Raw genomic sequence first — 26,618 nt, forward strand, 5'->3', positions numbered from 1 at the left:
GCCGGCGTTACCAATGTTAGTGCCAAGAAGGTCATGACACCGATGTTGTCGAGGACAACAGTGAAGGGGAAGAGTAAGATTACATGGTTTAGGTGACAAGAAGACACGGATGGGGATATAACCATGTGTTACCGTGGTTATTGACGCTCCGTTGGTGGTTTCGAACTCCTTCTCAAATCTCGTAAGAATTTTTTCAATGCCAATTTCTGAGAAATCACTTGTTAGATCTCAGTAGAACTACATTTAAGATTGTAATTACTATAATATGAAAAGCAAATTCAACAAAATCACAATTACAGATTGTACGGTAACAATTTTTTGTGTGCAAAGATTTAATTCTCAAAATTTTATGCTATATTACTGAAAAAAGGTTTGAAATAAGAATTTACATAGTACTTGCATTCTATTTCTGATTATGTGGATATCAAAGGGGATTTCATGGGTTGCAATTTTGTTGATTTTTTTATTATGATTCTATGTTTGTAGAAGACGTTAATTACTTTATTGTGATTTTCCTCCTTTGTGTTAGAATAAATTGTAAATTTTTATGGTTACTTTCCTGCCTTGTTTCAATAGTTAAATCTGAACAGTCAAATATGACAACAAAACTATTCTAGTCAACCCTTTTGAGCCTTGCCATGAAAATTTGAAAGTCCACTATTCTTGAAATATATCCCCTCTGACCATTATGTCCCAAATGCTTCTTACTATACAGAGAATTAGGAAAAATAACTAAATGCATGAGCATTAAGCTTAGTTCCGTATTCTCTCATTTTGACTTATTGGCTTGTTTTTATTTTTGTGTGGTTTAGGTCTATTAAACTTTTAATTTTGTGAGTCTAAGTTAAGTCCATGACAATAGAGGCATCAGAATCAAGAGTGAAATTTCATTCACCAATGGAGATTGGGAGCAGATGGTCATAAAACCTTTTAGCATATTTTTGTTTCATTCTACTAATAAACTTTTGGCACAGTTGGAGCCTGAATTTCAACCACCAATATCAGAAGTGCTTCAAGCCTTAGTACGGTTGCTGCAGCGAGCCAACATGAGCAGGCGAACTACTTTTGGATCTGATCAAGGAAGATCCAATCGAGAGAATGATGTACCCGCCATACATGACGATATGTGAATGGGAACATAATTCTTGTGTCATTCTTGAAAAGAAATGTAGTTATCAGTTATCACTATCTTCTGATGTACTAAGAAAATGGATGAAAGAATGTCTCAATTGTTATTTTATTGAATAATTTCATTTTATTTAAGCTAAAGAGTTCAGTTTTGTTATTAGTGAACCTAGATGATTCTTTTTGTTCCATTTTTTATTTTTTATTATATTGAATTGGTTGTTTATGATATTATGTGTATAGCTGAATTCAATAAATTTGGATAACTTAGACACTTAGACAGAGAACACAACCTCAAATGCCAGAGTTTCTATCCTATCTTATAAATATTCTGCCCTGTCAGAAATCCGACTATTATGGAAAGAAATCCATAAGAATAATCTAGTTCCAAATTACACATTTTGGTACACTGCTAACTTTGCTAACAAATTTTGAACTACAAAAAATTATTAAGAATATGTTTATTATATAAATCAAACACAAGATTGAGTCAGGCCAGTTCAAAATTATTCTGTTACATCACAAACGGACCAGGCATAATTTTAAAGAAACATAAACAAAGGAATTTAAACTCTTCTTTGATTGATGCAATGGATGGTTGATGGTTCTGCTCCGCCTCATCATCATCATTTGCCCCTGAGATTTAAGAGACATAAACACAGAAATTGAACTAGAACATCATGAACAGAAACATAAACACAGAAATTGAAATCAAAATCATAAAAACAAATACCAAAATTTTTTAACCCTCATAAACAGAACCCAAAAAAATTCAAATAACCAAATAATCAAAACAAAACAAATAATTGAATGAAATGAATGAAATAAACTCATACAAAAAACCTTAACAAAAAAATAAGTATAACAAAAAAATAATTAAATGAATTCAACGAAACAGATTCATACAGCAAGAACATAAAAGGAACAAAAAAAAAATGAAATCAATCAATGAAGCAAATTCATATATACCTAAGTCTGAGGCTCCATTGAAATTCTAGAAGTAGAGCACCACAGCGCTGACGATGCTGACTCGCTGAGACCCACGCCACCACTCTGAGGCTGAAAACGAATTACGCGAAGAGAGAAGAGAGATATTGAGAATAATGAATGAGACAATGAGGTACTAGGCTGAGGAGATACAGAAAAATATCACAGCTTCTTTCCACCATTTTTTTAATTGCTTTAAGTTCTGAATTGAAAAATTCTATGCAATTGACAAATTCAGGAACTCATTGATCAAACCCTAAATCAACTTCCAAACACAAATCACACTATAACTCTACATTGACAAGTAAAAATATGATTTTTCTTTTCATAACATCAAAAAATCAAGTTAGAAATGAAGCATAATGTTGAGAGAGGAAACCTGAATTATAGCTCCAGTTGAATAGAATAGAGCTTTAGGCGGTGACGGCGGTGAAGAAAGACACAATCACGGTGGCAGAGAATGGAAAAAATTGTGGACTTAAGGTTGAATGGAGTGTGTACGAAGAGAAGCAAAAATGAAAGGAATATGTGGTAAATGTAAAAAAATGATAATTACTATTAAACCCCCCATACAGGCATATTTATAAATTATTATTTGTGTACATTAGAAAAGCTCAAAAGAGTTTAGCTTATTATAGAAAGACTCTTATTAAAGTCCATCAATACTCTTCTTTTATATATTAGTCTTTGATTTTAATCTACTAAAATTTAATAGTCTATATAAATGTGGCACATTCAATAAGTATATAAGTGTTGAGCTCATTTTGGACATATTCTCTTTTTTTTTTTTTGTATATGGAAGTAAAAGTAGTGATATATCTTAACATTGTAATTTTTGGTGTTTTTCAAAAGTGTGGAAGATACACAAATCGAAAGGTTCGATTTCTATACTTCAAATTTTTTTATTTTTTTAATAGAAATTCTCCGGTCTGATTTCTGTATTTTCACAAATCCCTCGTCCTATTTCACAAATCTCTCGATCCGATTTCTGTATCCTCACAAATCGGACGATCTAATTTCTGTACTTCTCACAAATCGAACGGTCTGATTTTTGTTTATCTAATTAAACGGTTCCACAATTGAGAATAACACCCCATCAACCCATATTTTAAAAAAACACTATTTCTACTCCAATATCAAAAACAAAAAGTTCGAGTAAAAACATGCCTAAAAATACATTAAAATTTAGAATATTTATTTATTTTAATCCTCAAAAAATTTTGAATAAGATATTTTAGCCTTTAGTTAAAATTATTTAGATCGTTAATTCTTAATATTTAATTTTATAAGTTGCATTGGTCTTTGTTCTGTCAACCCCTAATAAAATTATCCTACATATCGCGTTAAGTTATCACGTAACCACGTTAGGCATTAAATGTCAGTATACGAAGAAGATAAGTTAATTTTTAGACAAATTACAACTAATTTAATTTTCAAAATATTTATTATCAATTGTTATGTAATCAAATGCCTCTCGTGTGTCAAATGAACCTGAATAAGGAGCTTCTTCTCCAACTTGATTATTACCAAATTTGGATGAGCCAGATTAGATTCAAATTTTCTTGTATAAGTGTGATTTGAATTATAAGTTTTGATTTGAAAGCAGCCTCTTGCACTATTTCAAGCACAGTAAATGAGTCATGGACATTCATTCTGTGAATCTTGTACATTATTAGTTGTTACAGAAGCTTGAAATTGAGGTCTTTCACTTTTTGTATTCCTTCATTATTTTTTGGTGGAACTCCATTAGCATTATTTTGTCCAACCTCTTGAGTATTAGTCTCATTTTCTCTCTTATAGTCTTGAATTTTGTCTTAATCACTTCTATGCGATGGCCTATGCTATAGTAGATAGTAAGACTGATGAGAATTAGAAGTGATTTTTGGAGCTATTGCAAGATGATTTAGATAAATGTGCTATTGAAAGGTGAAACTTTATCTCTATAAGTAAAAGGTAGATATTATAGCTTGAATTTTTTTATTTTTTTTAATGTTTGTAATAGCCTATTTTTCTTGATAATAAATATATTTGGAAACTGATATCTTATAATAAATAATTTTAGATATTAATGTAACCGATAATAAATATTTTAAAGGATTAGATTGATTGTAATATGTCTAGGAATCAACTTGTTTCTTTCATACATGTGACAATTAACGTCTAGTGCGACAACTTTACATAATACGTAAGACAATTCTATTAGGAGTTGACAAAGCGAAGCGAGTCTTTGACTAATGAATTTGCAGAGTTAAATGTTGAGAACTAGCAAACTAATTAATTTTAGTGTAGTCTAAAATTTTTTGAAAACTAAAATGAGTAAATATTCTAAAATTTATATATAAAAATGTTGCAGTTTTTTATTTTAATATACATACATTAAAAACTTAAATTTTATATATATTTTTATATAAAATTAATTGATAACTACCCATATATTAATTAAACTCTAACCTTAAAATCTAACCATTTTTTATTTTTTATATACATTGAATCAACCCTTTTTAGTTTTAACTTGGCATATTATTGAGTAGCAAAATTTATTAATAGATATATATTTTAAGAATCAAAATCTTCTAAAGTGAAAAAGTTGATAAAATAATAAAGTAAAAAATTAATCACTCTTAAATTAAAATAATTAGGCACATATTTCATAGAAGTTACAAAATTTATCGTTATTATCTCTTCTCTTTACCACTTTACTTAACTTTTTCACTTTAAAAAATCCAAATTTAAAATTTGTATTTTAAAGAGTAATTTACATATAAATCATATCAAATAATCTCCCAAATTAAAAGAAAAGTGGACAAGACAAATTAAGGCAAAAATTAAGCCTCATTTTTTTTTCAAGTTTATTATTCTATAATAGAATATTAACTTTGCCACATAGGTAATAAGTTACTGGGCACCGGATTTAATGGTCCCAGAACGTTTGTACCATTAAGTGTGTGTTTGAATTTCAGTTTGCAAAAGTGAGTTTGCATAAAATTGATTTTACAAAATTGATTTTGATGAAAAGTAAGTTTGGGTTAACGTGATTTATGTTTGGCAATATTTGTATCAAAATTGATTATAGCAAAATAAATGTTGTTTGGATTATACTATTCAAAATCACTTTTAGATGAAAAATTGACATCAATTTATTTTTTTTATATACATGCAAAAACAGAACCTAACAAAAATAATATAAAAAATATTTATTATATAAATAAATAAATATAATAAAAAAAATTATGAAAGAGAGTACTATAAATTTTATAATGTTAAACAAAAAAATATTCTATACTTTTTCTAATATTATCCATACTCTTTAATTTAGTATTATTTTGAACTATAAATTTTCATTATTTATGGCTCTATTGTTACTTATAATTAATTTTTTATTTATTTTGTCCTTTTTTATAGAATCATAGTTTATGTTATACAAAATTTGGATAATAAACGTAGTATATATTAATTACAATTACAAATTTTACAAAGTCAAAATAAAAAATAAAAAAATTAATATAAAATAAAGATAGAGTACATCAAAAAATAAAAAAAAATAATAAAAATTTTATAAAATCAACCACATATATCATATGAACAAAAAATACAATAAAAACTAAATAAAATACATATGAATAAAATAAATAAAAAAATTTCATACACAATATAAATACAATGTAGTAAAAGATAGAAAAAAAAAAAAGAATTCATATGAACAAAAAATAATAAAAAAATCATAAAAATTAATAAAATACCTGAAAAAAAAATTATAGCACTATAAAAAATAAAAAAAATCAACAATATTTGTCATATGAATAAAAAAATACAATAAAATAAATAAAAAATCATATAAACAAAGTCAAACAAAAATAAAAAAAATTTCATAAAAAATATACATATAAAAAATAGTATAGAAAATGATAAAAAAAACTCAGATAAAAACATAACATCATAAATCATAACACTAAAAATTAAAATATGAAAAAATGAGTACTAAAAATAATAAAAAAATTAAAATATTCAATTTACTAGTGATTGAAATAAATACGAACGATTTAGATGAAAAAAATGGAAGAAAAAACTATGAAAAAGTAGAAAGAACTACACAGTGAAGCTTATAGTTATTGGTATATATCCTTCTTATAGAAGAAAATAAAGGGTAAGGTTGGTAAAAAAGAAAAAAAAATTTCACCTAATTTTCTAAAGGGAATCGGCAACCATGAACGTGAAACGCAGAAGCTACAAATTTTAGCTTCTTCTCAACGTGGGTTTAGAGGCAGAATCGTTTCTGCGTTTAGAAAGAAAAAAATTGCCAAACATAAAAGTGAAACTTTCAAGAAGCTCAAACGCACTTCTTTCTTCATCAACGTGTTTGCCAAACACACCCTAAATAGTCCAATAACAAAACATGTTTTTTAAGTTTTTCAATAACTATTAAATAGTCCGTTTCTAATTTTAGTTACAAATTAATCCCATATATTTTATTTAATTATAAAAATTATTTTTTATTTTATAAATTATTATTTTATCATTCATCTATTATGTTTATTAATAATAAAAAACAAAAACAATAACGAATTAGATCTTCCATTCCATTGATCGTAATAACTTTTTGGCAATTCCAATCAATTAAAAGTTTATCTTTGATCCATTACATCCATCGAAAATTTTGAAATCGTGTTTCTTAGAAAATCAATCGATTAGATTAACAAAACAATCGATTGAATTTAAGGTTTCTCACAACTCAATCAATTGGATATTATAAAAATTTATAAACCATTAGTCATGGCGCGATTCAAAATTTATAAAAACGGTATGAAAATTGAGAACGGCGCGATTCAAAATTCAATCGATTGGATTATCCTACCAATCGATTGAATGCAGAAAAAAATTTATTTACGTCACATTTCAATCGATTAAATGATCATACCAATCAATTGAATTGGAATATACCATTAGTCACGTACAAAATTCAATCAATTGTATTATCATACCAATCGATTAAACCTTCATATACCATTTTAATAGCGACCTTCAATCGATTGGGTAATATAAACAATCGATTGAATTATAAAAAGCCTACATTCTAGTCATCGTTCAATCGGTTGGGTAATATGACCAATCGATTGATTTTTGCAAAAACCATACTGCCTTGCAACTTTCAATCGATTGTTTTGTGGTAACCTGAAGTCCAATCGATTGAATTATGAGAAATCTGCAATTCAATCGATTGTTTTGTTAATCTCCTCGACGGATGTAATAAATCAAAAATAAATTTTTAATCGATTGAGATTACCAAACAGTTATTACAACCAATAAAAAATCTAATTCGTTATTGTTTTTATTTTTTATTATTAATAAACATAATAAATGAATGATAAAATAATAATTTATAAAATAAAAAATAATTTTTATGATTAAATAAAATATATAAAATTAATTTGTAATTAAAATTAGAAACAGATACTTTGCCAGGTTACTCACTTATAAAAACTATACCTTTTGCTAAAGGTAAAGGTGCTTTCGACAAACCAAAACTATTTAGCAACTAGCAAGAGAACATTTTTTTTTTTACAAAAATGTTATACACTAAAATCATCCACCAATGTATTTGTATATAAATATATGTGTAGTTTAATTTATTTTCAATGTATATTTATATTCTAGCATATATTTTATACTGATAACTAACTTTAGTGACTGATTTTGGTGTACACGTAACATTACTCTTTTTTATTTTACAAATTTCATAATTATTATTATCACACGTTCAATCCAATAATAATACTAATACTCATCACCAGAATCTTGGCACTGTCATTTGTTCAGGATATGTATTTCCTTGGGTTGTCCTTATGACCTTATCCTTTACTCCTTTAGCCATTTTCATTCGTCCTACCACATCTTATCTTATCACCAACACAGCCACTTTTTCCATTTTCCACCAATGTTTTCCTCGAGCTTTTAGATATATGACCATCAAGGAACAATTGAGATACAGATAGATCCTAAGTCTTGTGATTGAGATTCTGAGTGAAACACTGAAACCCAAGCAGGATGCAGTGAAATAGTAGTGTAACATTCAGGTTTAGACGGCTATGCTTACATTTATTTACAAGAGTCCAAATCTCGGCAGATAACAAGGCTGGCCCAAGCATCCTCTTTGAGGCTAAGGTACAGGGCATTAGCAGGGGCTTACAGCGACCATGTTTTACCAAAATTAAAAATATCCCTACTAACTTCTATAACGCCTCAAAACAGTATGGTTGACAAACACAGTCGATGGCATGTATGAGCTTCCGGCGAGGGCCCACCGCATTCGCACCCATATCCTTGAGCTTCTTCATGGTTAAATTTACCAGCTGATACTTGTTGAGACTCTTCCCCTGAAAAATTCTAACAAACTGGCCTAGTCCAAGTGATGTCAGCCACTGAGTCAGCCCACCAGCTCGTTCAAGCTTTCTCTCAAGGTTCGATGCTCTCAGCCCTTGATTTAAAGAAATTACCAAATTGCAAGATCTTCTTGGTGCAAGGAATGTTCTAGGCTGCTTAATAGCTTTCGATGTATTAGATAATCCCAGTAATTTAGGTGACTTCATCAGGCTCACTTGATGTGGATTTTGCGAATTGATTCTGTTAACAACCCTTGGCTGCTTGACTGAAGTTGCTTTAGGTATGGAAGGAGGACCACTTCTCACATCCAAAATCTCCTTTGGGGCGGTCAATAAACTTGTATTCTCAGGTTCATTTCCTGAAGGATACACGGTAGATGTCTCCATGGGTAGTTGCATGTGATTACTTGCTGTTTCAGGGGGCATAGGATGCATGTCTTTTGGTCCTGGGCTTGCCATTAAGGTTCTTTTGCTACAAGGTGCGGCAGGCACCAAAATATTGACTATCTGCTTCTTCACTATGATCCAATCACCATCCACATGCTGATTATCAGAGTCTGGAGAATGTGAAGTACCACCTTTTTTACCAGGAACTTTTCCTGTGCGACTTGCCTTTGTCTTTGCCATTAGCTAAATACCTGATTTTTGTACAGAAGGATATAAGCATTAAGCCAAAAATCAAGATCTCATTTGATCAAACAGTGATGTAATCAGTTAGAATAATTCAAAATAATTTGAAGCCATATTAAACACACAAGCAAAACAAGTCGAAATTTCAAATTAAGATGGATGCAGAAATCAAGTAGAAGAGAATAATCATCTAGCATAAGGGGCAGATACAAATGTAATGCAGCAAAATCTTTATAGTTGTAGAGTACTAGTAAGATTCTTTCTTTCAATGAGAATATCAAAACTCACGAGAAATCATCTATCCTCCTAAGTCATCCTCCTGATTTCTAAATGACAAAAGCCTATTAGTGTTTTTTTTTTTTTTTTTTCCTTTTGCATTTGTGTTTTTCGGATATTAATGCATTTAACTTGCAAATCTCATATCCTAAGTCGCAGCAGATACGCAAACTACTAGGAGTAGAAACAGTTCAAACCCTAATAATTTCACAAATTCAAAAGCCTAAAAAAAATAACAATTAGATAACAGTCTCACAGATTTAAAACTAACAGAAGAAAACGTAACCCTAAAAAGAAAACAATTAGAACAATGCTAATTACAACCAAAATTCACAAGCTATTACATCCATAAAACATCAGGAAGGCATGAAATCCAGATAAAAACAAGCGAAACAAGTGAATCAATAGAAAAACTTCCAGTTAAATATAAATAATCAATTTAATCAACAAATACAAACCAGCAGGCGGATCGTGACGGGAAGATGTTGCTGCCGCGACGACGAACAGCATGGAGGAGCCGCTGTGGGATGCTGTCCGGGCGGTCTGGACGCTGCTGCCACGACAGCGAGCTGCGACGGCGGCGGCGTTGGTGGTTGGGTGATCTGCAATATAAGAAGGATGCGCTTCACAGCGGTGAATCGGAGGAGCAACGGCCGGTGAAAGAGTCTGAAAGAAGAGAAAAGAAAGGGATGGTGTGGGAATTGGGAATTTGGAATGGCGAATTGGAAATTGGGATTAGGGTGTTGCTCTCAAATTATTAGGGTTTTCGAAAATATCAATTCCAGTTTTGGAGGGGAATGGACCTCGGAGTTAAAGAAATTCATTTAGGGGCTCCTCTTGATGAATTTTTAGGAAAAAAATTTTTACGTGAATTTTTTAAAAAGAAAAAAAAATTATATTTAGATATTTTATATAAAACATTTTAGTATGTAGAAAAATTAAATTTATATAAAGTTAATTGAATAACAATAATAATAATAAGATAAGATAAAATAAAATAAAAAGGACAGAAGCGTGGTTGATTGACAAATGACAAGTATTCAAAACTTTGCATTTGTTTTTGTTACGTTGGGACCAAGAATAAGTGAATAACGAAAAAACAGAATTTTCCGAATAAAGCGCGCTTCTTTTCATTCTTTTGTGGCTTCGAATTCAATTCATTCTTACTTGCTCCGTTCTCTACTCTCCTCTTTCCTTCCCATTATTCACATTCACATTCACATTCGATTCCTTATGTTTTTCACACCCAAACCCAACTATCATGCTTAGCTTCTTCTCTTTTCAACCATCAGAGACACACACTTTGCGATACGTAACCCTAAACGCCTTCACTTTTCACCGTTATCTATTTCCTCTTCTTTTTTTCAGGTACGCTTCACAAACAAACACGTTATTTTAATAATTTTGTTTCTCATAATTAATTAATCTGTTGATTACTACTGCGTGTTGTTTTAATTAATTAGGAGAGATGAAATTCGGGTGCTTGTTCACGGAGTATCTGCAGGAAGAGAGGGAGTTGTTGGATGAGAAATGCGCGCACATTGAATATGTGAGGTTGAAGAAAGTTCTCAAGAGCTGCCAGACCTGCAAACCATTGCACTCTTCTTCTTCTTCTTCTCCTTCCCTTGTTTCTGATCTTCCTAGCCACCAATTGTGCCAATGTCAATCCTGCCCAGGTCTGCAATTTTTGTTTTTTAAAGAATTTTCCAGGAGCATTTTACATACACTGATTTTTGTTGGTGATAAAAGTTTAGGTAGTTTCTGACACTTAGAATTGGATGCTCTTATAGAGTTTGACCATGCTTCTAGGCTCTTTGACCGCTTAAATATTGTACTTGTGGGGTAAAAGGCCGTATTATTGTTTATTTAATGAATAATAATATAGGAAGCAGAACTTTCAGATGTATTTTGTTGTTTGGCTTTTAACATTTTGTGGTGATGATGAGATTCAGGAATGGGTGCTAGTTGGGAGAGAGGGTTAGTGTTGTGCATATAGAAATTTTCCGATTAAAGCTACCTGCATCAAAACGTAGATGATTCTTTTGTGATCCTAATAATTACTTGGAAATAGGTTTGAATTTGATTGTTGCTTATGTCAATTGCTAGTTGAGATTTGTATTTTTTTTTTAGTGAACATTTTACTCAGCAATCCTCTAATTTGGGTGTTCTATGATTCCTAATTTGTTGTTTTCCTTGTATTTGATCATCTTAATTCTTTGCGATTGATCAGAGCTTACACTACATGCCATTGGGTTTATAATGTATTTTAAGCAAAATAATACTTATTTAACATTATTGTGCATCTTCTTGCTGATCCAGTGAATATTATTTTATTTTCTAGTAATTTATTTTCGGTTCCCATATGCGTAGTGTGTGATCAGAAGTTCTTCTCGGAGCTGATGAAGGAAGCATCAGACATAGTAGGGTTCTTCGGTTCAAGGGTTAAGCATCTTCTTGATCTTCATGTTGCGTCTGGAATGCAGAGATATGTATTGCGCCTGCGACAGTGCTTTAAAAATGATAGGCAAGCCCTCGCACAAGAAGGGAGAATTTTAATTGAGTACATTGCAATGAATGCTATTGCCATGAGGAAAATACTTAAGAAATATGATAAAGTATGCATCACATTAGTCCATTGCCACATTACTGTCATTTCCCCCTTTCCCTCTTTACCTTTTTTTTTCATTTGTACTTCTCTACTTGAGTGTTATGTAGTTAACTCCTGTCATTGATATTCTGTTCTAGGTTCACAGCTCTGTGAATGGAAAGAATTTCAAATCTAAGATGCACACTGAGCACATTGAACTTTTACACACACCTTGGCTAATTGAATTGGGTGCTTTTTATCTGAATTCTAGTGGACGAGATTGTTGTGAACTCAATGGAGTGTATGGTCACTTTAAGTGTGATCTAAATGTTAGTGACGCTGTAATGACGTTGATTCTTCCAGATTCTATCAAGCTCGAGTATAATCTAACTTGCGCAATATGTCTGGTGAGATCCTATTTATGTGCTACATTAGGGAGGCTGAAAAAAAAGAAGAAGCTATTTTGTGTATCATTATCTCTTACATATATGCTTGGATTGTGATATGATAGGATTTGGTTTTCAACCCCTATGCTTTGGGTTGTGGTCATATCTTCTGCAAGTCATGTGCCTGTTCAGCTGCCTCTGTGATGATGTTCCAAGGCTTTAAAGCTGCAAGTCCTGAGTCTAAGTGTCCCATATGCAGGGAGGTAAGCATTTTGCACTTAAATTTCAGTATTTCAAATGAAGAAAAATGAACAACTCTTTGCCTTCGCCACAGATCATGATTGAAAAAAGGAAAAATAAATAAATATTGGTGAAGGCAGAGGCATAGGCATAGGCAAGGCAAGGCCTATTTCTTTAAGGACCATGTATTCAATATATCTATGTCTCTATCAGCAATTTGTTAGCCTGGTTTCCACAGTATATAAGATGATGAGAGATTGTAGCCGATATTGAAAATGTGGAATAAGGCATTCTGCCAATAATATAACCAACATTGCCTTTATTTCCTTTATACACAAAGCATGGGAACAATATGACTACAGATATATTGTGATTAATGTCACTTATCTTAGTTAGAATATAGAGCTTTAAACCATATTCCATTGCTTTTGTGTTTATATTACTTGCATTGTTTGTGCAGGATGGAGTTTATTCTAAGAGTGTACGCATGTTAGAACTTGGTCTACTAATGAAAAGAAGGTATCAATCAGTTTCATGGTCACATTTTATATCTTATGTGAACATTGCCATCACAATCACAATAACTTTGAAAATTTCCCAGGTACAATGATTACTGGAAAGAGAGGCTACTTAGCGAACGAAACAACATGGTGAAGCAATCCAAAGAATACTGGAATATGCAGTCTGCATATGCACTTGGATTACATTAGGATATCATGCAATTGGATTCCTTAGATAGAATTCTAAGGGAATAGTAAATGATTCTGAGTTGGTCTTTCTGCTAGTGAGTTGGGATTGAATTAGTACTTAGGACCTTAGAATAAACAAGAGAGTTTTGGAGAGTTGGTTGATGAGTGGAAATTATTAGATGTCCCATGAAATGCGACTTGAATTGTGTTCATATGAGTATATCTAATGATAGAATGACATTTTAGGATATGATCTGTTTCATTTGAAATGTCATTCTATCCATAGTAGAGCACACTCTATGAGTATGTAAAAACTTTCTGAATTTATTAGTCCAATTTTTTATTTTTAGTTATTAATATAATTTTTTAGTCTAATAATTTAATAACATTTTTAGCTTATACTTCTAAAAAAAACTAAAAATAATAAATTCTGTTCTTTTTCTAATATTTTTCTTAAAAAAAAAATCTAAGTAGCTAGTAATTTTTATTAAAAAGAGAAAAACGTTGGTCGAGATTATTTATCCTATCAAGTATCAACCTCCTATTATCATATTCTTATTGAGATCCTATCATAAAAAAGTAGACACTTGTTAAAAAAATATAAAATTATGAAATTAATAATAAATAATAAAAGTTTAGATTCTTTGTACTACACTATGACAAATAAAATAAATAAATAAGTGGAAAAGCGTGCGTGAGTGTTTTGACCTCTTTCAAGTTTCAGCAAACCATAACTCACTCACTCTGTAATGAATGATTCATATTCTTTGTTTTCTGAGTCTCGACCATGTCAAATTTCTCGTCGTGGTTCTCTCGCTTGCGCTCTTCTTCCAACTACTTCTATCGCACTATCCATAATATAACAACTCACTCGAATGCAACCAATGTGCTGACCTCACACCGCCCAAGGATGACGTGGACAGGTTCTGTGCTTCCTCTTGCGGTGGCTGTATGCGGTGCTTCATTTGCGCTTCATCCACACTTCAATCCTTCCTTGTGTGACGCCTCTGTTCCCTCTGATGCCATTAACAACAGGTGCGTGGATTCACTTTGCTGTAAAAATCTTACTTTTTTATGTGTTTGATGAAGATTCAGATCAAGTTAGGGTGCAAAAATCGTTTTTTTTTTTATCTTCTAAATTTTAATTTTCAGGTTTTCACATATTATTTGCATTAGATAATGTAATTAACAAGTATGGGCATAAATTAGTGAAGTGCTTGAATAGGCTCCTTTGTATTCGTGATGAGCATAAATTGATTCAAGCATTTTATAGGAGATAAGTTACATTATTAGTTGACTTTATATTCATCATTTATGGCACAGTTTATTATGTTTCACATCAGTGTATAGATTAGCCTCTGAACTAAGCAAATAATTGGTTGACAATGACATGCAATTTCTTGTACTGAATGTTATATTTGTTAGCTTTGGGGGCAAAGGTAGCACCCAGTATGCCGTTAAGGGATCACACAAAGAATTTCCGCAGGAGCTTCTCCACGAGTTGAAACTCATCTGTCAGGTATGAAATGTAAAATTCTCTGATATCTCAGAAATTTGGATCACTGAAAGAAGCACTAAGAAATACTCGAGCTGGTTCTGATTTGCATGGCAGCTAGATGAAATTTTCTTTTTGTTCTTGCTAAAACTTACTGAGCTGATTGGTTGTAATCTCGTGTTAAAGAATTTTAGGAAAGCAGGCCACCCTTCTTAGTTACCTGGTTGTGTTTAAGAATAATATTTGTTTTTGGGTTCAATAATAATAAACTCATATCGTTTGCAATTTGGAGCTGCATCTGTGTGACTATCAAGCATTCAGCTTCAGCTTTTCACAATACTTATTTCTGCAGGATAACTTATCACTTGATTATGATGAAAGATACCACCATGGAAAACCACAAAACAGCTTTCATAAGGCTGTCAATATCCCCGATGTTATCGTTTATCCAAGGTGAGACAAGCTCTGAATCTGTAGTTGACATTTTGTTTGCTTCATCATTTGTATCCCCATAGTTCTTGAAATGCTGCCACAATTCAATGTATTAGCTTTGGAGATTATTTTCAAGTATGCAGTTTCATAAGGCTTAAATATTTTTTTTCCCTCTTCTTGTTACTGTTGATTTTAAAGTATGCATCTATTTTATCTATTGTTTTGACTGAAACATACGTAAAAAATACATTTCCACAGTATCTAGAAAGGATGTGAATGAGCATAGGGTGGTTGTGCGTGTGTATGTGTGTGGCAAAACTCAAGGCATACATATAATTGTTCTCTTGCATTGTGCACTTATATGCAGATCTGAAGAGGAAGTTTCCAAGATTGTAAAATCATGTAATGACTATAAGGTTTGAGTTCCTCCAACACACTTTGAGTGGGGAACATTGATTTCTTATACTATCTGCTTTTTGAAAGAAAAAAAAAATATTGGGTGCATAAATGTTAATAATATTATAGTACTGAGAAATTGTTAATCATGGTTTACTTATTTTTTCAGGTTCCTATTGTACCTTATGGTGGAGCTACATCAATTGAGGGTCACACCTTATCACCTCACGGAGGGGTTTGCATTGACATGTCATCAATGAAAGTATGTACATGTTCTGTTATGGTACCTGAATATCCATTCATAACTGTTTCAAATTTCAAGTGGGAACATTATGATTATTAAATATATAGGTCCCTCTCTACTCATGAATTGATGAATATACTTGACTTCATACGCTCCAGAATTCATCAGAAAGTTTATGATGCCCTTATGGGATTGAATGGCATATTTAATATATATTTTTCCTTATCTTTCCTCCCAGTTCAGTTCTCTCCACAAACTATTCTCTGAGGATATCATATCCTTCCTCTTTGCGTTCATCACTTAAGTTGCTTCTCTTATGCATTTCTGCATTTCATGATTGTTAATGCAGTTTCAACTGCAGTATCATTTTAATAATTCGGTTCATCTATGCAAGTACCACTACTTAGACTCATCATCTACTGCACCATATTTAAACATGCAGACTATGGTCCATGTGTTCATATAGGTACAGATTGAACATATCCTTTTGGTGTCATTCACTGACTACTGGTTCAATATGCAGAGAGTGAAGGCATTACATGTTGATGACATGGATGTTGTTGTTGAGCCTGGAATTGGATGGATGGAACTTAATGAGTATTTGGAACCTTATGGTCTATTTTTTCCACTTGATCCAGGTTAGTTGAATATGCCCTGGTAATTCATTTTGTTTAGGAAATTTGATATCTTATACTTTTTTAAATAATGTTCTTACCTGTAACAACAGGTCCTGGTGCAAGCATTGGAGGCATGTGTGCTACACGCTGCTCTGGGTCTTTAGCTGTGAGGTGGTCATCTTTTGTTATATTCATGTTTTCATTTATCACTGGTAAACACATGGTTTAAATGTTTCATCTGTCTGGTTGCCAAAAATGTCGGAGTTCACAAGGTCTAATACTTGGCTCTAAGCTTTTTTGCTTGAGGCATATTGGTTCATTAATCATTAATGATTATTAGACTTGATTTTGATGTAATTTATTGGCCAAAATGTATGGAATTAATATGCAATATTTTTTTTTTTCAGAAAAAAACATTAAAGTTCTTCTATGCTATTAGGCGTGACATGTTATTCTTACTAATTTGCAGATATGGAACTATGCGTGATAATGTGATCAGTCTCAAGGTTTGTTTTGATATCAGTTTTTGGTCTCTAATGTATTTGATCCGATGATATATTTATTCTGCTGATTGTGTTTTCAGGTAGTTCTTGCCAATGGAGATATTGTGAAGACTGCATCTCGTGCTAGAAAGAGTGCTGCAGGGTTTGTTATATTTGTATCTCTTTAAATATTAAATCAATATCACTTGTAATTCTCTCCCCTTGATGATCATTTTGAGAGCTTACACAAAAGGTATAAGCAAACTTAAAGGCAAAAAAAAATTGGTATATTTGGAATACAAGACAGTACAGGAGCCTATTCTACACTGTCTTATCACCCACCTCTTTGCTGGCTGCACGTTAAATTAATATCTTTTATCTTTGATCAGTTCAATTTTGTGAAATTTCACTCATTATCCACTCTCAAATAAGATATCATCAGCAAAGATAATGCACACTTAACATTGAATCTGCTTATTGAGCTTGAACTTTAGTAATGAAAAAAATGATGGGCTTCAATTTTGAACCATGATTAAAACCTATGTTGTATCAGAAACTTATACCAGTGTGTCTGAACATTGTCCCTGCTTCATCATAGATGTGCTTGATGATTTAAATGCGTGCTACACAACTTGTTATTGAGGCAGACAGAAATGGCATGTTTTTGAGTTATTTTCTTTAAATTATTGTAGGTATGACCTGACCCGTTTGGTGATTGGAAGTGAAGGAACACTTGGTGTTGTTACAGAAGTAACACTAAGACTTCAGAAAATTCCCCAGCATTCAGTGGTAGGTTGATCCTTTCTTTCATTTTTATACCTCTCCTTTTCAGATCCACTGACCCTTGTTACTTTGATCAATTTATGACATCTATATGTTATATTTCATTGTTACTCTATTTTCTTAGTGATTATTAAAACTTGCTGGTTCAACGGTTTCTGTATCTGTGATGTAAAGTTTTTAATATATATAACTAGCTGAGATGATAATCAGTGCAGCCTGCAAAGTTGATGCGTCAATATTCTGAGCTGCCGCTTCATGTTTATCATCTAAGTTGTATGAAATTACATGGATTACCTATTACCTAACTCATCAAAGTACAGGTTGCCATGTGCAATTTCCCTTCTGTTAAGGATGCAGCAGATGTTGCTATTGCCACTATGATGTCTGGTATACAGGTAGGATTCTGACTTCAAATGTTTTGATATTTCTTGCAGTTCAATTGTGAAAATTCTGTTTATGCTGGTTAGGTGTCAAGAGTTGAGTTATTGGATGAAGTTCAGGTGAAAGCCATCAATGTTGCTAATGGGAAGAATTTCCCTGAATGTCCAACGTTAATGTTTGAATTTATAGGAACAGGTGACTTTATATATATTTGATTGTTGTTTTATTTTCTTTGTTAGTAATTATTTCACACATATTTTCTCAAAAAAAAAAATCATTTTACACGTTACTTTCCTTTTTAATGGATGTGCCAGATTTTCCCAAATACTGATAATTCCTAACCTACTGATGATATCTTTCAGAGGCATATGCACGTGAGCAAACACAAATTGTTCGGGGAATTGTTTCTAAGCACAATGGATCAGACTTTGTATTCGCGGAAGAACCTGAAGCTAAAAAAGAACTTTGGAAGGTAGTAACTTATTTCTTTTATAGAGAACATTTTTCATTTTATTAATGTATATGATGTTTCATCAAAGACGTATCTACTTGTGATGGCATCTTACAATCTTTTGAAGTTACTGAGATCCCTTCCCCAATTCATAGTTTTCAATCTATCTTGTTCCTTGAGATGTGTTAAAAGTGATCTAATTAATTGTACATTTAAGTCAATTCCTTGTTCTTGTGCAGGTAAGGAAGGAGGCACTTTGGGCTTGTTTTGCAATGGAACCTAATATGGAGGCAATGATTTCGGTGAGTTACTATGAAATATTTACTTTGATTTCTATATAGTTGGGTTATAATTAAAGTTATAGGAAGGTTTCTATTTTGTTGTTATTCCTTTTCAATTTATAGGAAGCAAGTAAGCAGCTTCATCAAGCACTTACAAAAACATATTTTGATTTGACTTAGTATAAAGATAAGATACCAAATGTGGATCTAGAATGCAATGTGCTTATTTTTTTTTCAAGACTTTTATTTTGTGTATCTTATTGTTTCTATTTTAATTTCTGCAGGATGTATGTGTTCCCTTATCTCACCTTGCTGATTTAATTTCAAGGTCTAAAAAGGAGTTGGATGCATCACCACTGGTTTGGTATGTCTGATCAATATTATGTGATTCTGGATGATGAAGTTGATGATGATAGATGATCAAATAGATTGATGCTCAATGCGTGTACCTGTTGTCTCTTGCCAGCACGGTAATTGCTCATGCTGGGGACGGTAATTTCCACACGGTAATTCTCTTTGACCCTAGCCGAGAAGAACACCGGAAGGAGGCAGAGAGACTCAACAGCTTTATGGTTCATGCTGCTTTGTCATTGGAAGGTATTCATAAATCATAATAACTTGTTGACACATTGCATCATTAGTATCATGTATGAGGTTTCTTTTGGTATTCACTATTTTATTGTTTGCTCGAATTTCTTCACCATGACATTGGCAAACCAGTAACTTTTTGTAAATTTTGATTATGATGCTTCTAACCAGGAACTTGTACCGGTGAACACGGTGTTGGAACTGGGAAAATGAAGGTACTGGAATGTTAGTTACTCATGAAACTTCCAACATCACATAAGCTAAAATTAACAAATGTTAAAGCTTATGGATATGTTATGTTAGTCATAATTTACATGCGAAAATTGGCAAGGGACAAACTTCTTTTATTGTTAATTAGATGGTACTTTGTTTTCAAGTATGTTATGCCTTATTTTGAATTTATGAGTTCAGCTCTAGAATAACAAAATCTCATGCTTCCCCACTTTTTTTTCCCCTTTTTTGGCCAGTACCTTGAAGAAGAACTGGGAGTGGAAGCATTAAGGACAATGAAGAAGATAAAACAAGTGTTAGATCCCAACAATATCATGAATCCTGGAAAGCTCATCCCTCCCCATGTTTGCTTGTAATGATATATCATCATTCTCTCCAAGCATGGTCTTCTCAAATTCCATATCTGTAGAATTCGCTTTTGTACCATATAAGAGCTTAGTTTACCCTATTGTTTTGTTCATAAGAAATGCTTCATGGCCCATTTAATTTTGTGGTCTTGAGTTTCTCCTTTGTCTGAGGAATTTCTGTATATCTACTTTTCAAGTGAGAAAAATAAATATGAAGTTAAGAGCTTCTCTTATTTTGGGAATTTTTTTTGGTCCTTAATGTTAATTACACCCAACTAAATTGGGTTGAATGAGCTTTAATATGATATTAGAATTGAGAAATAGCCAAAGTAGTGTACTTTTTTTATTTGTTAGTGATTAGTGAATACATCTAGAAAAGAATGAAAAGAAATTAAAACAAATATACACTACATACTATAAAGACTTAATTAGATAAAGAAGTAATTTTTAATTAGACATCATTGGTTAATTTTTTTACTCTGAAATTATTTTTTTCTTAACCTTCACTCCTTGGAGAGTTTAAGATTTATATGATTAGGATTTAGAATTTAAGATTTAAGGTTTATAATTTCAAATTTAGATTTTAGAATTGAGAGTTAAAAAAATGTTCGGTATTAGTAATATTTTTTCAACGTATAGCTTGTCAAGAATGTGATTCATATATGACTGTTTGGTCATTAGGTTGACAATGAAGATTAATAAAATTGTCGGTTACAAGTTAAAAAATAAAAATGAATGATAATTAGGGTTGAGTTATAATTTTTATTAACGAATCAAGGGTAATTTTTAAAAAAGTGTTGAAATTAGTTGAAAAATAGTTGATTCTTTAGTTGAATTCTTGAAATTTTTATTCTATTTAAATACCTGATTATAGATATTTTTTAAAATTATATCGATTTAATTAAAGATTAAGTGAAACTATAAAAAAAAGTCTAAACGTCAGTATTTTTATTAAAATCTAGTTAGTATTTAATCAACAAAAAAAAATATATAATTAAATGTAATCTCACACTATTAAAAATATTAATAATGACTAATTGATAGTTATAAGTCACAAAATATACTAATTCCCTAATCCCACTCACTAAAAAAACTTATGAATAAATTAACACCAATAAATAAAGATAATACTTTAGTTGTGGCTACTTACTTCTGAGTTTATACATTTGTCGTGACTAATTACTTTGAGACCATGCAGTGTGGATAAGATTAGGAATTAAGATACTAACACAAGTTAGCTTAAAATTATAAGCAATGGCGTAGGTAAACCAACTAATTAATAACTCGTTCATTTTTATTGTTTTCTTCAACAATGAATGATGAGTAATTAATATGCATGTAAATTAATCTGTTGCCATATCATGACACACAAGACGATTCTATAAAGTTAGCGAGGAATTAGCCACTTGCGTTTTATACATTCATAAACATTTGAATCTAAGTCAGTTTGCACAATTTTATTAATTAAGGAGACAAACATGAACTACAAATTGATTCTTAGAATAATCCGTTAATGCTCTCCCTCTCTCTCTCTCTGTCTTATAATAAAATGCATGTGTTGCAATTCTCAATGCAAGTTGTGTCCAGATCGATTAACATTGCATCACATTCAAATTGGTCAGTAATCTAAATTCTAATACAACTACTATATATGGTTGGTTAATTTAACTAGCCCAAAATTCAAAGGCTAAATTAGCCTGTGATAATTATATATATGAAAATTTTGATTTTAAATTAATTAGTTCTTAAAAAAATTATTAATTTGATCTTTTATGATAGTAAATTATAGATTAATTATGTTTTTTTATTAATTTATTAATTATTACATAAAATTTAATTATTGTACTTATATATACCATTAATTACTATGATGTATTTATTTATGAAAGAACGATACGTAGATACTTTTTGGAACAAAAATTTATTTTTTTTGGATAACAATCATGATAAATAAAAAACCGTTAATAAAGATTATATAAAAACTTAAAAAATAATAAATGTTTACTGTTCAAAACTACATTATTTCTATGTTTATGTGACAACAACGAGACATACACTTGTGTAAATAATAAAATCATAAACAATTTCGTTCGTACTATTTATTAACAGAAGAACATACATATTCATCATTTACTATTATAAAAGACCAAGTTAATATTCTTTTATTTCACCCATGAAATACGGACACTTTGCTGAGTTGTTGTGTCTGTGTGTCCGACACATTTTAGACACGACACTCACCGATACTCGTTCGACACGCGTGTCTGCTGTGTACAACCGTGTCTTAATGAAAGATAAAAAATTCTTCTCCAAACACGTCTAGACATACCTAAATATCATCACGTGTCAGCGTGTCTAGTCTTATTCTTAACATATATTTTTTAAATAAATTTAGATGTAGAATATATTATTATTTATTGAAACAAAAAATATTTTAAATACTTAATATAATTAAAATAAGATATTAAAAATTTTAATTTATATTTTAATATCAATAAAATATCAAAATATCATTATGATTTATGTAAAAAATACTTCATATTTTATATATATGTGTGTCTTCATATCATATAAAATTTTTAATTTACATATTCAAACCCCCGATACTTACTTAAATGGACTAGTAAACTAACCACTAAACCAACCCAACTTGATTACTTGAAAGCATATTATAGTGCTGCGCTCGAATTAAAATGTAATTAATGATCATATTGCGTTACTTCTACTGATCTTATAGTAATATATAAATAAAACTAGTAAACTAGTTGCATAATTTTAAAGTAAAATTAATTAGTTTATTAAAACTTTATTTTTGTCCAAACTACAATTTCGATTTATTAAAATTATTATTATTATTTTATATATGAAAATGTATAATAATACATTGATAAAAATTAAAATAATTTATCTGTCAATTTCTAGAAATATATATATATTAGAAAATGGAGTGTTATTTGGTTAAATTTAAAAATAAGTATTGTTTTGGCCCCTAACGTGACGGTCAAAATTAAAACTATTCTTAACGTAATTTTTTATTTAGAATCATCCTTAACATTTTTTTCGTATTAAAATTGTCTTTTTTAATAAAATTTTTAATTTTATTCCTAAACTACTCCTACTTTAATAAAAAATTATAAAATTAAAAAAAAGAACGCGTTTTGGAGGGAAGGGGAAAGGAAACGCGTTTCGGGGGGCGAAAAGAAAATGCAAAGGGGGGAGGGGCGGGAAAGGGAAAAGGGGAAAGGAAGAGGGGGAAGGGGAAGGGGAAGGACGGCGCCGGCGAGGCTTGGAGCTGTCCTAGCCGTCGCCGAAAGAAAGAAGAAAGGAGAGAAGGGCTGCGACGGGGGAGAAGAGAAGAGGGAAAGGAGATGCGTCGGCGCTGCTAGGGTTCGCCGCCGTCGTCGCGTCATCATCGAGAGACCACACTGCTGAGTCGTCACCGCCGATTCGCCCACGAGCGGCCGTCGAGGAAGCGTCGGTGGTTCTGCTTCGGCTTCTGCATCTGCTTCTTCTTTTGAATCTGCTTATTCTTCTGCATCTGCTTCTGCTTGAGCTTCTGTTTCTGTTTATGTGACTGCCTCTGCTTCTGTTTCTGTAACTGTCTCTACTTCTGATTTTATTGTTGTTGTGTGTTGATTTGGTTGTTAAATTTATTGAATTTGTGTTGATTTGTTGAATCTATGATTTCTTGATTTGTTGAATTTGTGTTGATTTCATTGATGTTATTTTTCTTGGTGGTGGAGATAAAAGTGGCGGTGATGATAGAAGTAGAGGTGCTAATGGTAGTGGAGGATATTTTTATCCAAAAAAAAATAAAAGAACGATTTAAATACGAAAAAAACATTAAAGATAATTCTAAATAAAAAATTACGTTAAGAACAGTTTCGATTCTGATCCTCAACATTAAAAACCAAAACAATACTTATCCGTTCAACTTACATGCCATCTTTTATTCACAATCCAGTAACGACCTTAAATTAATTAATTAGTTATTGAATGACATAGCTTTTAGCGGCAGATCATGTTGGGCAACATATATTGGACTAATCAGGATCTTTTCTATTTTATCCCTTTTTTTTTTCTGTCCAATTCCACACATACATGTAACATGATTCTTCCACTTTTCTAAGACAAATTCCCCACGATAAAAAATTAAAATTAAAAAGAAAAAGGATCTTAGACTACAATATCGACAGGACAAAACAGGATCCAGCCGACCCCTATCCTCCTTTTCTTTTTTCAAAAATAAATAAATGTTGTGACATGCAATTAAAGTGTAGTGAACTCACTTGTACACCAAAATATGTTGGAAGAAAAAGATAACACTATTGTTATTGTGGCTTAGATGCCTCATTGACCCTTATGCATTGACATGTGGATTGTGCTTGTCTTCTCCTTGGTCCATACCCATAAGTCACATTGAATCTTTATGCCTATCATCCCATGTTATGTTTAGTTAATTTTTAAAATAGGTTACAAGTCTAGAGAAAAACAAGTACAGAAAAAATATGTTTAACTATTATTATTATATCCTATCACTAAAAACAAACGCAGGCTAAGGCTACCATTGAATCAAGACGAGACAAAAATAAAAGTTGAAGAAAGTAGGTTTGAGATAAAATTTAAACATGCAAATTGCATATCAAGCTGGTTTTTTTAGTATGCTTTGTCTTTTTTATTTTCTACGGTATTTTTTAATCTGATAAATTAAAAAATAATTCATCACAAATTGAAATTTTATTTAAGAGTTTATCGTTGGTTAATAAAATAAATTTTTTTCATTAAATGCAAAAGATCCTGAGCTATTAAGAGAAAATCATTAATTGATAATTTAATTTTTTTAACATAAAAATCAGTTCTATTTTAAATTATCATCAACTTATATAATAATGTTGCATCTTTTTGTAACCCGCAGTAAGATCGGATACTCACAGATTAAAAGCGAGTAGGGTTAAAGTTGAGATATTCTCAACTCGCAGGTATATTAAAATTGGATTTAGAGTAATACCCCAAATAGGTCCCCAGGAAATTTACCATCCGACAGTTTTGTCCCCCACAAAATTTAACTAAGATTTTGACCCTGAGGTTCTCAGATATCCCCCAAATACGTCCCCAAAACCGTTTGATCCGGTTAAAGTGGTGACGTGTCAGGTTAATTGTGACATGTCACCTTTAGGACATTTTGGTCCCCATCCACGTTGGACAAAACGACGTCGTATTGGAACCAGTGGCAAAACGACATCGTTTCGGGGAGGACAAATTCGTCCCCACTTAGACAGAGAATGCAAACGGCGTCGTTTTCATGTTGGAGACCTATTTGTCTTATAATAGTATCTTAGGGGACCTATTTGACCTATAATTTGTGATGTTAAAAGAAGCTATATTTACTTCAATGCAAACTTTAAAAACACATTGACATTGGTTTGTTCATTTATCAAAATGGTAACATAAACCTGAGAACTCAAACATGTTAACCACACAAATATTTGGCTTCAATAGCAACACAAACCAAATCAAGTCAAAGAAGGTTTATTTTCTTTAACACAAACTAAACGAAACCATTCTAAATAACATAACGTCTTCTTCCTCGTATTGGAATGAATTTGAACAACTTAGATACTATGCCACTTGTTGCACACGAGGGTTGAACCAGTCTTTCAAGAAATAATGCTTGTAACAGCCCAGAACACCCGCTAGCACGATATTGTCCGCTTTGGCACACAAGGCCTCACGATTTTACCTTTGACGATAGGGATGCTAGTCGAAACCCCCCACACTCACTCGTCAAAATGCGTCATGCTAGGGAGAGGTATCCGCATCCTTATAATGCATGCTTCATTTCCCTCCCCAATCGATGTGGGACCTTACAATCCACCCCCCTAAGGGAGCCCAGCGCCTTCGCTGGCATATCGATTCGGGCTCTGGCTCTGATACCATCTGTAACAGCCCAAACCACTCGCTAGCACGATATTGTCCGCTTTGGCACACAAGGCCTCACGGTTTTGCCTTTGACGATAGGGATGCTAGCCGAAGGGCCCTACACTCACTCATTAAAACGCGTCATGCTAGGGAGAGGTATCCACACCCTTATAAGGCATGCTTCGTCCCCTCCTCAACCGATATGAGACCTTACAATGCTTCTAAGAATTAGTGTGAAAGTTGTTGTCTTAGTTATGTTACCACCTTTTGTTATGTTGGAGGAAAAAGACGTTATGTTATTTAAAATGGTTTCATTTAGTTTGTGTTGAAGAAAATAAACCTTCTTTTAACTTGATTTGGTTTGTGTTGCTATTGAAGCCAAATATTTGTGTGGTTAACATGTTTGAGTTCTCAGGTTTATATTACTATTTTGATAAATGAACAGACCAATGTCAATGTGTTTTTAAGGGGTTTGCGTTGAAGTAAATATAACTTCTTTTAACATCACAAATTATAGGTCAAATAGGTCCCCTAAGATACTATTATAAGACAAATAGATCCCCAACATGAAAACGACGCCGTTTGCATTCTCTGTCTAAGTGGAGACGAATTTGTCCTTCCCGAAACGACGTCGTTTTGCCCTTGGTTCCAATACGACGTCGTTTTGTCCAGCG

The 26,618-nt window shown here is 31.8% G+C and overlaps 3 protein-coding genes across 3 annotated transcripts; 2 read left to right on the forward strand and 1 right to left on the reverse strand.

The window, feature by feature from the left end:
• Window positions 1-7,721: 7,721 nt before the first annotated feature.
• On the reverse strand, window positions 7,722-10,206 carry LOC130935458 (uncharacterized). The gene is made up of 2 exons (XM_057865213.1): window positions 9,854-10,206; window positions 7,722-9,127 (listed from the first exon to the last, which is right to left on the reverse strand). Exon 2 carries the CDS (start codon window positions 9,114-9,116, stop codon window positions 8,340-8,342), a length of 777 nt encoding a protein of 258 aa, XP_057721196.1. The 5' UTR covers window positions 9,117-9,127; window positions 9,854-10,206; the 3' UTR covers window positions 7,722-8,339.
• LOC130935457 (probable E3 ubiquitin-protein ligase BAH1-like) lies at window positions 10,146-13,622 on the forward strand. Its single transcript, XM_057865212.1, has 7 exons — window positions 10,146-10,763; window positions 10,859-11,071; window positions 11,766-12,010; window positions 12,141-12,389; window positions 12,494-12,631; window positions 13,069-13,127; window positions 13,210-13,622. The coding sequence occupies exons 2-7, from the start codon at window positions 10,864-10,866 to the stop codon at window positions 13,316-13,318; spliced, it is 1,008 nt and encodes a 335-aa protein (XP_057721195.1). The 5' UTR covers window positions 10,146-10,763; window positions 10,859-10,863; the 3' UTR covers window positions 13,319-13,622.
• A 387-nt stretch (window positions 13,623-14,009) lies between these two features.
• LOC130936833 (D-lactate dehydrogenase [cytochrome], mitochondrial) lies at window positions 14,010-20,267 on the forward strand. Its single transcript, XM_057866994.1, has 18 exons — window positions 14,010-14,332; window positions 14,723-14,816; window positions 15,145-15,245; window positions 15,592-15,640; window positions 15,790-15,882; window positions 16,388-16,502; window positions 16,592-16,652; window positions 16,951-16,987; window positions 17,065-17,126; window positions 17,656-17,752; window positions 18,067-18,141; window positions 18,214-18,322; window positions 18,490-18,599; window positions 18,818-18,880; window positions 19,144-19,223; window positions 19,326-19,456; window positions 19,619-19,662; window positions 19,915-20,267. The coding sequence occupies exons 1-18, from the start codon at window positions 14,085-14,087 to the stop codon at window positions 20,032-20,034; spliced, it is 1,689 nt and encodes a 562-aa protein (XP_057722977.1). The 5' UTR covers window positions 14,010-14,084; the 3' UTR covers window positions 20,035-20,267.
• Window positions 20,268-26,618: the final 6,351 nt, after the last annotated feature.

Source organism: Arachis stenosperma, chromosome 6 (genome assembly GCF_014773155.1).
Source record: "Arachis stenosperma cultivar V10309 chromosome 6, arast.V10309.gnm1.PFL2, whole genome shotgun sequence".
Classification (NCBI taxonomy): Eukaryota; Viridiplantae; Streptophyta; class Magnoliopsida; order Fabales; family Fabaceae; genus Arachis; species Arachis stenosperma.

Bases quoted from the DNA above. Each gene is read 5' to 3' on its own strand.
- LOC130935457 (XM_057865212.1), top strand. From the start codon at position 10,864: ATGAAATTCGGGTGCTTGTTCACGGAGTATCTGCAGGAAGAGAGGGAG. The intron at 12,011-12,140 runs GTATGCATCACA...ATTCTGTTCTAG, and splicing joins TACTTAAGAAATATGATAAA to GTTCACAGCTCTGTGAATGG. The intron at 12,632-13,068 runs GTAAGCATTTTG...TTGTTTGTGCAG, and splicing joins AGTGTCCCATATGCAGGGAG to GATGGAGTTTATTCTAAGAG.
- LOC130935458 (XM_057865213.1), bottom strand. From the start codon at position 9,116: ATGGCAAAGACAAAGGCAAGTCGCACAGGAAAAGTTCCTGGTAAAAAA.
- LOC130936833 (XM_057866994.1), top strand. From the start codon at position 14,085: ATGTCAAATTTCTCGTCGTGGTTCTCTCGCTTGCGCTCTTCTTCCAAC. The intron at 17,127-17,655 runs GTTTGTTATATT...AAATTATTGTAG, and splicing joins GCTAGAAAGAGTGCTGCAGG to GTATGACCTGACCCGTTTGG. The intron at 19,224-19,325 runs GTATGTCTGATC...GTCTCTTGCCAG, and splicing joins GATGCATCACCACTGGTTTG to CACGGTAATTGCTCATGCTG.